Raw genomic sequence first — 12,076 nt, 5'->3', positions numbered from 1 at the left:
TTGTTATGCGGCAAAAAAAGTGTGGAGAATAATAATCACAATAACATATGTGGGAATGCTTCAGCATTCTCACAATGATGAAATTAAAATATATTACGATGTCAGATAGAATCTCACATTGCCAACATCATGACTTTTCAGGAAATAAAGGATGACACATTGTTGAAGGCCAAAGTATAGTTAAGCATAAAATGAAATGCATACATCCTTCATTTCTGTAATGTACATCCAATCTGTTTTAAAATGTAACCTTCATAATAACTATGAAGCCATAAAACGGGCTTCTGTGCAATTTGTTTCTCTCTATTGTCAGATATTTCGAGGTTGGCTGCCTGACTGGTATACAATATTTAAACAAATTGCTTTTAGAGAAGCAGACGATATCATTCAAACGTTCAAAAAAGCCTTCTGAGCTTTTTCACAATGTGTCCGGACACTCAAACCACAGTGTCATCCATATGTGACAAGAACAAGAGGATCGGTTACAGTCGAGAGAACAGACTGTTGATAAGCCATTAACCTGCCTGTCTGTGAAGGGAAATAGCCAGGTACATGGTTTTATTTACCTTTTTATTAAGAGCTTGTGAATGAGCCACAGGAAGAGTTAGAATACTAGTTTGGTGCATCAACCACGATGACTGAAGAGCTGAGTGAGCGGGAGTAGCTCTGTAAAAGCAGTCAATGCACTCAATACATGCAAGTCATAATTACACTTATGTTCAATGAACTGAATATGCTCTAGAAATTTAGCAGTCGACTAGGGTTTTATGCCATAGTGACAAAAAACGCATGGCAAATGTACTACGGACCTTTAATAGCCTTTCAATGTCAATATGAGCGGAAATGGTTGGTAATGTGCGCTGTGATTGACAGGTGACAAGTTTCGGGTGTATGCTGTCTCTTGCTCAAAGTCAGCTGGGATAGAGTCGAGCTCACCCGTGACGCTGAACAGGGTAAATGGTAGAAAAAGGGAGAATTTATCAAGACACAAGACACATTTGAAAAGCGATGATTTTAGATTTCCTTTAAAAGCCTGCTTTAATTTTGTTCTAAAAACCTTGTTATTCATAATGACCTTTTCTATTATGCAGAAAATTTATTTTATGTAAGTGTTTGTGTCATCATATCTTTTTGTGGCAAGGCCAACACAATTTCTCTTTTGAAAACAATTTTAGGAGCTCTAAAAATTTTATCAGCCTTTCAAGATGAAGCAGCAGTCATACATAAAGCCTGCCCATTTAGCAATAATTAAGGAGAAAAAAGTGAATCTCTAAGTGCTTGATCAATTTTATAAACCGAATGTAACAACACTGATCAAAATCTTCTATTCTTTGTGTTTATACTAATGGTACACGAATCATCGTATACAAGTATTTGGCAGTTCTTTCACCAAAATGACATATTTAATTCAATTTTAATGTTAAAATTTCAAATAAAAAAAATAACTTGTAAATTACTTGATTAGTTGCTTGAAATTTCAAACAATGGGAACAAAATAAGTTTACTAAAGTTTAAATAGCTTGATCAATTTCTGGCTTCTTAGGGGCTCAGCTCATATTTCAGTATTCATAACTGAATTCAGTTTGATTCTTACCATATTGCTAAAGCAGTGGAAGTTCACTGAAAATGAAAACAAAACAAAACAAAACATTAAAGCACATCATGATGTTGGATGGCCTCCTGGGGGCTCTAACCACCATCACAACCATGTGTTTGAAATGAAACAAATAAGATGTGCTTTAACTGCAGACTATCATCTTTAATTTGAGGGTATTTACAGTTCATCCAAATCAGGTGACTGGTTTCGGAATTACAACACTTTCATTGGCATTGGGCCGAAACCTTGTACCTCCACAGACATTTTTTTCCCAAAAAGACCCCAAAAAGGGGATTTGTGATCAACCATTGACATTGCATCATTAAAGACAGCAAGCCATTATCTAGTAAAAAAAAAAAATAACACCTACACGTATGGACTAACTAATAGCATGGATTTTTGATAAAACAAAAAAAACAAAAAAAAAACAACAACAACAAAAAAAACAATGCCAAACTGTGACTCGTGATGTTCCAGCCCAACACCAACGATATATATGCCTCCCAGTTTTTAATACACTACAAGAAGTAATGGGATGAATAAACAATTATAAATCAAACTTCCACTTTTTAACACTTGGTTGCAAATTTTTTCAAGTCAACTGACCATATGCACGGCAAAACCGATAAATTCTGGGCAAAAGGTTCGGTAGCTTACAAATTTCCAGTCTCTGCATGTTTCAAGCTACTGGGACATCTTCTGTACAGAAAAAATAGCCTCATTCTTTAAATGTGTAATAACGGAGGCAATAGGTATAGAGTGGACCATCACTTCTTGGGGGGTGGGGGCGGGGGGGTCGGTCTGGCCTGGACTGGACCGGCCCCAAAAAGCAATCATCTACTAGTAAGTGTAAGTTAGACCATTTAAATGAAGTACAAAACTTAAAAAAAAAAAAAAAAAGACGAAAGTAATAAAAAGTTCATTTAATTTAATATGTGTTTTCTAAGAAGAATGGAAGAGACTGTATTCAATAGCTTGTGCTGGTGCTTTTCAAAGAGGAAATGTCATCCGAAGTTGTGACTTTTTAAAGACCGAGGGGACAGCTCCTCCAGCCAACTGTGGTGTGCCTGCTGTTCAGTTTGGCGATTCAACTCGGATTTTTATTTGAACACGTTTACCAGTGAGCCAGTGGTACAAATGAGATGGAAAAATTTTATATTCGGCGAGACAATTTCACCATGGCAACAACAAATCTGTGATTTGAAGGATGAAGCTCTGTTTCTCTCTCTCTCTCTCCCTGCTGGGCTCCCAGCGAGCAAGTCACTGTCCGCTACTCCCGTCACGAGGTTCAGATCAAGGAGATCGAAAAACCATTCAACCATGGGAACGCTCTTCCTCATCATGGTAGTTAGAAGTATGAGCTAGTAATTCTTATGAAATTATTACTGGTTGCCTTTTATGTTTTCAAAACATACATTTTGCTGGATCTGCACCTTGCAGCATCAAAGAAAGCTTTCTATTCAATTTATGCTCACTTTTTATGTACATCCCTTTATTATGGTTGTGGTTGTTTTTGTGGTCTATAAAGTTGAGAGTTGCAGCCGCGCAAGTCTATGTGCACACGGACATATTTGCACCGTCAAACTGAGAACGGCTCATTAAACCAGATATGGATGCTTTGATCGCTTTGCCGAAGGCCGAACCCAACTGCAGCAATTATGAAGGTAGTGCAATACTTCATTTATGGTAACATGGTGTAATTCCAGCAGACAGTGAGTATATTTGTTAGAGTTTGATGCTGTCATTGCTATCGCTATGTGTTAGCCCAGCAACCGGATGTTAGCATGCTGTCTCGTCCAAAATGTGGAAGTGCTGCTTTCATAGAGTCAATTGCAACATGAAGTGTGGAATTTATAGACATCGCCAACACTCAATGTTATAATTGGTGATGCTCTGCCAGGCCTCTACTGTGATGGTCTTCATCAGTTATCTTTCCATTCTCTTCTCCTCACATCACTCTGGTACAAGTTGATCTTTGTCTCATGTGTCCATATGATGTTGTTGCAGAAGAAATTAAAGGTTTTTAAAATGCTGTTTGGCTTTCTCACGCCGGTCCTCTGCTTTAGCTATTAGGATGGCATACCGCATCCTTTTGCTTTCAAATCCCACATCGATGGCTTCCTCCTGATGAAGACACAATGGCAGAATTTGGACCATGGACTAGGTGTAGGCCCAGGTTGGTCACTGCCTCTAGCTTGGATCTACCTGCATTTCACAGTCCCAAGCTGCGTTTAGAGGGTGATGGTGGTGATGGTGGTGTCGTATATCCCCTTTGAAGGATGCTCATGGCAGGAAGAAATTGTGGGGTTTTGGAGGCATGGCATTGGTGGTTACCCTCTTCATCTCAAGTTCAGCCAAACAATTCAACACTTGGTGTGACGCCAGGCGTATCTCCCTTGAGCGAGCTTAGTCTTACAACCAACAAGCATGTACTTGAAGGATGTGTTCCTCCTCTCCAAACCAGAGTTGTAGGTTGGTTGGATGTGGCTCTAATGATGAAACATATTGGACACTACAGTATGTCCATGCCATCTACAAATTCTGATTTTTTTTTTTAATTCATAGCACTGGATTTGTAGGAGATCAAGGTCATCGTAAATTGTCCATCAGCATGTTTCATAAATTAATATGTCCTCAGACTGCAAACCTAACATTAATCATTGTATGTCAAATAAAACAAGACCCTCCTAAAATTTTCACGAGGGAGCATGGATGCAGTGTTACTGTATTCACATGTTCGAAAAATATGAGATGATAAATGAATCAGATAAAAGGGACATTATATAAAGTGAAATGACTAAGTCCACATGGGCCCATGACAGTGTCAAGGATTTCTGATTTCACCGTATATCATATTAGATACTACAAGTTTGAAGCATGGCATAACAGGGATTCGTCAAATGTTCTCCTTTTACTCTCATTTAGCAACTCTTATCTTGTTTAATGCACTTAGTGTCATATATTGGGGGTGGGGTGGGATAACTGGAATTCTGCTCCCACTTGTTGTGTATCACTTTCACAGATCATATTGTAGCTTGTTGGGGAAATCTGGGGAGCTAACTCCAAATTGCTCGACAAAGGTTCGGCCTGATGTGTCACAACCACTGCCACCAATCATTGTGTCCTGTGGGGATAATGGAGCCGGGAATTGGCTTTTTGAGGGCGGGGCTGCCTTTTTTTTTGTGAGCACATACTTAGTGGCATAATAATTTCTATTTGTTCCTCCCTTTTCCACTGTTTGAGATAGTAGAGATGTAACACAAAGAATATAAATGTCAGCTTGAGGTTAAAAGATTGGTTGATTGCATCCTAGAGCACAGCTGTTATTCTTCAGAAAATGGGCTGATGACCAAATACCCAAGAGGTATGAGCACTGACTCACAGATATTACAAAGACACCAAAAGGGAAATCTACTGAGGATGTCAGTGTTTGCAATCAGGATAAAAGTCAGAATTTATGTATTTGTTCTGTACACGGTGTGTTTATTGCTTCAGTGCTGCATTTGTAATATGTTTTAAATCAATACCATTTCTTCGTTATTATTTATTGACACAACTTCAAAGGCCACAGCAAAATATTGGATTTTAGTTTATATATAAAAGATTCCCGGTCAGACCTTTCATTCAATTAGGCCTGCATCAGAAGGTCATATTATTATTATTAACTACTGTATTGAATGAACGTTTCCATTGTCATAGCTTAATGCATTGCTCAGACACTACAGCATTGTTATACCATTTTATGGTACAATTTCAATATGTGTCAAATATGTACCTGTCCAAATAAACAAAGGATAATTATACCTTGTGTATTTAAAACAACTATAGCTTATCCTTCCAGCTCAATAGGTTAATGCTAATGTGTGCTTTAAATCTTTGAGCAATACATATATATATATATATATATATTTATATATATATATATATATATATATATATATATATATATATATATATATATATATATATATATATATATATATATATATATATACCTAGTTTTGTTTTGTTTTTGTTTTTGTTTTTTATAATTAACATGAAAAAGCTGCCCTGCCATTTGTTCAGAGCATTCAAGGGCCAACCAATAGGATATTTTGGCTCGGCATGCCGTGATCACGTGTCACACGACTGTCGTGCTCAAGCAAGACAAAAGATGCTGCATAAAAAGTCCTATATTAGCGTTGAAATAACGGTATCAGCATGTTACTTGTTAGTACTTGCCGGTGCCAAGACCACTCTAATGCAGTATCGGGGCAACTCCCAATACTGGTATCGCAATTGGAACAACACTAATTAAAATACACAACTTTTTTTTTTTTTTTTTTGGCGGGTAAGCTGGAACGGATTAATGGCATTCCTCTTCATTACAAGGGAAACCATGATTTGTGATACAAGTGTTGGGAGTTACGAGCATGGTCACTGAACAAATTAAAGTCATATCTCAAAGCTCTCCTCGTTCCTCAACACTTGATCTAGAAATTGATCTCTCGCTCTCTGAAATGCACATTGAGTGTGTGGATCAAGGATAGAGAGCTATAATGGAGAACCCACTTATGTATACAATTGAGTGTTTTTGTTCCTCGCCAATGACACATACAAATGTATGTACATTAACTGGATTGTCAATGATGCAGGAATTCTTGGAAATTGCATTGGTTATTTTGTTTTGTCATATTGGATTACATCTTTTATGCATACTGGTGACACCTTTTTATCAAAACAAGGTTTCATGTTGGTCATGTTGCATATACATCTGCTTTTAATCCATCTATATCCTGTTCAACTATTAAGTGAAGTGAATACCGTACATATGACAGCCTTCAGAATGATATACATTGTTTCCCTAATGTTAGTAAACAATTAAGCCCAAATAAATATTAGGTGCTTTTAACATTGTATTGATTATGAATAATCCATCAGTATATGATATTCTCCTTCACACTGCTCATGTTAAGGTCATTGTTGTAAAGAAACAAGCACTAATGCAACAATGACATCTGAGTGACTAGCCCTTCTCTGAAATGTTATGATTATGTAGTTTATTGAGGCATGTCGACTGTTGCTGAGGATTTAAATCTGGTTCTAAAAATTCTGACATATTGTTACAAAAATCACTCAATGTCAACCGTAAATCCTGGACTACATGGTGGTACTATCCAAGTAATTAAAGTACAAATTATAGGCTACTATTCTAGTTATACATATTATTATTTTTTTAATTATGGTGGTTGAACCTAGACACAACTGATTGTTACCATCACAATATCAGACAATATAAGCCTATGTTGAGATAAATAAAACAATATAATCTTAGTTTTGTTAAACACAATTAATGTGCCATTGTCACAACCAATTGGGACACTTATTTAAATCACTAACTGGTTGTAAACTGAAATTTTAAAAGTATTACATATACAATAGAAGGTACCACAGACATTATAGGAGAAGTATTGCAACAGCACTGTACTGCACAAGAAAGACTAAGACAGAGTCAAGGTCAGGGGGAAATTTTACTCCGACATTAGAAAATGATGGAGCGTAACGTCCTTTCTATGTCCAGGAATTTCTGGCACATGCACATTTTCCCTGCAGTGGCAATAAAAAGAAACCATGGCAACTTTTTAAAAGATTGGATATTCATCTTGTGCTTAAATTAATAATAAGAACATACCAGTGAGGAGTATACTAATGTACTGATGGAAAGCTGCAGCATTACTAAAATGTTATGTAAATGCAAATTATATACAGAAACAGTGATTGTGGATGTTGTTTACAAATGCAAAAAAAAAATGCATCCATCCTCCACAGTAAAAATACACTATGACATGTGGAAAGAGAATAAAAGACCTTTAACATGAGAGTAGTAAAGTAGGTTTTTTTTGTTTTGTTTTTTTTAATAAACATAGGCTTCCACAAGTGTTAGGTTCTGAGGTTGGATCCCCAAAGCGCAGACACAAATACGAATTTTAACACTTTATTTGCATAACATCAAAAGGCGTGGAACTAACTTGAGCAGAAACAACGAGAAGGCATCGAGGAAGAGAGAAGCAGATGTCCATCTGGACAGACGAATAATCCGACAGAACACACACTTCTCAGTTAGGCTTATATAGACAGTGAATGGATCCGATTGGCTGTGGCTAGACATGTGGGTAACAGGACTGACATGGAATTATCTGATTGGCTGTTGACCAGATAAATAGATTAAAGATTTTTGACATCATATAGCTCCTGACATCACGTATCTTAAGACCAGTTGAAACTAGATACCGGTTACATCAGTTCAAAACAGACACCTGACCTCACGGTCATGACCCAAACATAACCCTTGCATGACCCAAACTTAACCCTGGCATGACCCAGTCATGACAACAAGAGCTTATGATTTATTTAGGTAATTACTCTCCACTCCTAGAATTAAAGCACAAGTTTGACGTCTCAAAATAATTCCATGCTAGAGCAGAATAAATATGATTGATGAATAATGATCAACGGATTTGGTGTGAAAATAAAAAGTATCCTGTAATGAAAGAGAAACACTTTTACTTATTTTATTCTTATCAGCATAGAGAAGCACTAAAATACTCAGCATGTGGTAAAATGATTTATAAAACAACTCAATCTTCTGACATATTCCTCTCTTTACATCTGCAGACTCAAAAAGATATGCTCCTCCTAGGATTGTACGACGTCGCATATTCACAAAAGACAATGCTATTTAACAGATTTGACTATCAACCAATATTGTGAATCCGCTTCACGAAACAAACAAAAGAAAAGACATGTAACTTAACTACAACACCATCATTTTTCCTTAAGCCTGCTCTGTATCGTATTTCCTCAAATAGTGGCCTCCACCCTAATAGATGCTATGTTTGAATTAATCACTGAGCCCACCTAAAACAATTAAGTGCCTCTCCTGAAATGGATGACTCTCTCTATTCCCTCAGGATAGCAGGTGGTAACTGTAATTGCCTCATAGATATTAGCTATTGTTCACACACAGGCATTAAAAAGTTAACAGTTAAGGCCTCCCAGTCGATTAAGCATGTGACCCTTAATACTTGATACTTTATATTGCTTGATTATGTTATTATATTATATTATATTATATTATATTATATTATATTATATTATATTATAATATATATTATTATATATATATTATTATATATATTATTATATATATTATTATATTATAATATGTCATTGTATCAGTGTTTGTGGCTTGATTGCTGTGTTTTTAATATACTTAACCAAAAAAGGTGTTTGTGATTCTGAATATACAGTGTCCCTTGAACTTGTTCACAATTTGTGACCTTGCAATGACTACTTTATCTTTTGTTGAGATTTTATATGTCACACAAATTATCACACAATAGTGAAGTGGAACGAAAATGATAAGGGTTTAAAATTTTAAACAAATATACATCTGAAAAGTGTGACGTTTATTTGTATTCACCCCCCCCCCCCAACCCCCGTACTCTGATGGCCCTAAATACAATTCAGTACAATCAATTGCCTTTATAAGTCACCTAATTGGTAAATAGAGTTAACTTGTGTGTAATTTACTCTCAGTATAAATAACCCGGTTATGTGAGGGACACAATGATTTGTTCAAGAACACAAGCCAACAACAGCATCATGAAAACCAAGGAAATCATCAGACAAGCCAATGATAGAGTTGTGGAGTAGCTTAAGCAGGGACAGTTTATAAAACGTATCTTGAGCTTTAAACATCTCAAAGAACATGGCTCTTCAATCAATCATCCAATAATGGCAAAAAAAAAAAAAAAAAAAATAGCACAACTGCAATCCGACCATGACATGGCTGTGCACCTCAACTGACAGAGCTAACGAGGACAGCACTGGTCATAAACTTATAGATGTTGTTTTGGTCGGTATAAAAAAAGTATCCTAGCTAAAAATAACAAATGCCATTTATACTTTGTATATGGGAACATGGCTAAACAATCATTTGCTCTGTTTTGCAACCTCTACTCCCAGATAGATGTTTTCTTTTTTCAATCCACAGTGCATATTTAAATTGCCTCCACAAAATTGTTATATTTGCATGGATCAAAGTAAAGATCCAGATATGGCAGCCTCTACTATGTAGTCAGAGTAAAATGCTTCTCACCTGCCAACACACTGCAAATACACAGGCTTAAAATAAGCTATCGCACAGGCAATGTCTCTTTAGCATACAGATGACAGCAGAGTACCTGATGCCAAGTGCTTTACATAAAAACAAAAAAAACAAAAACACCGTCAACCATGGGTGTTGAAGAGTGCAACAAAAATGTTAAAGAAGATTTCATCTGCCCTGATGTCCTTGGCTGAACAAAGTTTGAAGGTCAGGCATAAGGGACAGACTTTAAGGGCGACATCAGTCAGGTATCCGAGCTCATCAGCAAACAGTCGGGGTGGACCAAAAGGTCACTCAAATCACTCTCAGCTCAAGTCAAAGGAAGCAGCGGTGTCGTCCTAAGTGACAGTATGTTAAGCAAAAGGTTACTTTGAATGGGCCACGAGAACAAAAGGGAACTCCGCTCAAGGGCAGTGGGATTTATCACAGGATAGTTATGTTTAAGCCTTTTGAAAAACCTTTTCAAGACCTTTCAGGAGCTCAATTTTCACTTTTAGATTCGTGGAAGCAAAAGGGGTATTTGAAAGGGAACACTAAACTGAACCTTAAATGCATGCCTGCATTTAACCATAAATTATATTTCATTTATAGATTTGCAGAAAGAGGGTCAAAATGAAATGGGGCCTAACTCCCATTGAGAGTTAAAAACAAATCATCAATACAAACAAACATCAGCAATTGTGGGATCTTTTTAAACGTGGTCCCGATGCCAACACAACCACAGTTTCTTTTCATTTGAAAGTGGCCCTCAAAAGTGTTGAATCAGAACACTTTATGCAAGTATTAAATGCACTATTCTCATGTCAGATTCAATTGTTCATATTATAAACACAAAGTGCCAAGAGTTGCCAAACATGCCAAACCAAAGTGCAGTATGGGTAATGAACTTACATGGCACTGTCACAAAAAAAAAAAGTTAATTCCTTTTCATTTTGTTCATTGCTCAACATGACTGCCACGTTGATGAGCTCAAATACGTGTGGAATAGATTTTTTTCCTCTCCCTGCTGGCTGCTCAAAACAAACAGCGTTACTGTCACATGCTGCATGGTTACCATGACCATGTCATATCCATATGTAGGCGACAGTTGCCCAATGATTATATGGCATGAACTCCAAACAAGCTCCTATTTGCTGTTGTTTCATGACTGCAGGCTAGGGCTGGACAACAAATCGAATTAATTCGATACATCGTCATTTTAAAAAATCGAATCGTTGAAAATTTGCTAAATCGTGAAATCGAATTTTGTCGTCTGGATGATTAAAAGGTGTTGTTCTTATGTTCTGTTACATCCAAATGCTTTTATGTGATGTAATTTTGCCTTAAAACTGATCTAGAATCAGTATACGTTCCTGGTGTCTGAACATTTTGCACAGGAATTATTTTTGAATAAATGAAACCTTTAAGTAAACGTTTGTTGGATTTATTATATCAATTAAAATCGGAATCGTCCTGAATGACTGCAAAAAAATTGAGATTTTATTTTTTGGCCATATTGCCCAGTCCTACTGCAGGCTTATGTGAAAGTCTTTAGTCTGGCTATCGAAGCTCTGCAAAGTTCTCCAAATTGGCAACAGCTTCTCCATGCATCACTTAATACTTGTCAGGATGTTTCTTCACTTTCTTTCTGTTCTTTTCCAATAGGCCTGATTTGCCTTCTCTTGGCCGGTTAAAATCATAATTGTATCCCACATGCCCTGACCTGCTTGATTCTATATTTGCACATGCTCTATCTCCAAGTGAATAGAAATGCATGTGTATGTGTGAAGGGGAGATAGAGAGAATGTATGTACATGTATAATTTATGACTGACCTCCACAAGCTTGTTGGCATGTTCGCGGAACACCTGGGCATACTCCTTGACCTCCTTCTCATTTCCACTCTTGGCCGCTTCGATGAGCACCAACAGAGGGACGTTGGTCTCCAGGAATGAGTCTGATATGTGGTCCATCACTGCCTTTCTCAACTGGAATAGAATACAGATGGGGTGAAGCGAGTGGGTCGACCCGGTCACAATATTCATTCATTAACTTCATACTGGAATATTAGAGAGAGAGTGAGAGAGAAAGAGAGCGAGAGAGAGAGAGAGAGAGAATGAAAAAGTGGAAAGTAACTCTTATTTGGACGGAGTGCAGATTGCTTACAAGGCGTATTTTTTCCCATAAGGCCTTTTTTACGAGGGTAAGACACTGCAACTTTTATCTTTGTTTATGGAATCATTTTGTAGCCAAGTGGCAAGGGACCGGTTGTTTCATGAGAAAGTAAATGGACCCCTGTGGTACTCACTGGGATGTCTGATGAGATGCTGGAGGGAACAGTACAGAAAGCAT

General features: G+C 37.0%; 1 protein-coding gene across 1 annotated transcript in view; it reads right to left on the bottom strand.

Moving 5' to 3' along the window:
* The window catches only part of ctnna2 (catenin (cadherin-associated protein), alpha 2), a 205,871-nt gene that overhangs the window by 59,152 nt on the left and 134,643 nt on the right, over window positions 1-12,076 (bottom strand). The window contains exon 9 of the mRNA XM_077524899.1: window positions 11,560-11,712. Coding sequence (XP_077381025.1) covers window positions 11,560-11,712 — 153 coding nt within the window. The remainder of the gene's footprint in view (window positions 1-11,559; window positions 11,713-12,076) is intronic.

The sequence above is a fragment of the Festucalex cinctus genome, chromosome 6 (assembly GCF_051991245.1).
Source record: "Festucalex cinctus isolate MCC-2025b chromosome 6, RoL_Fcin_1.0, whole genome shotgun sequence".
Taxonomy (NCBI): Eukaryota; Metazoa; Chordata; class Actinopteri; order Syngnathiformes; family Syngnathidae; genus Festucalex; species Festucalex cinctus.
Note: the sequence above shows the minus strand (reverse complement) of the source record. Positions and strands in the feature narration are given on the sequence as shown.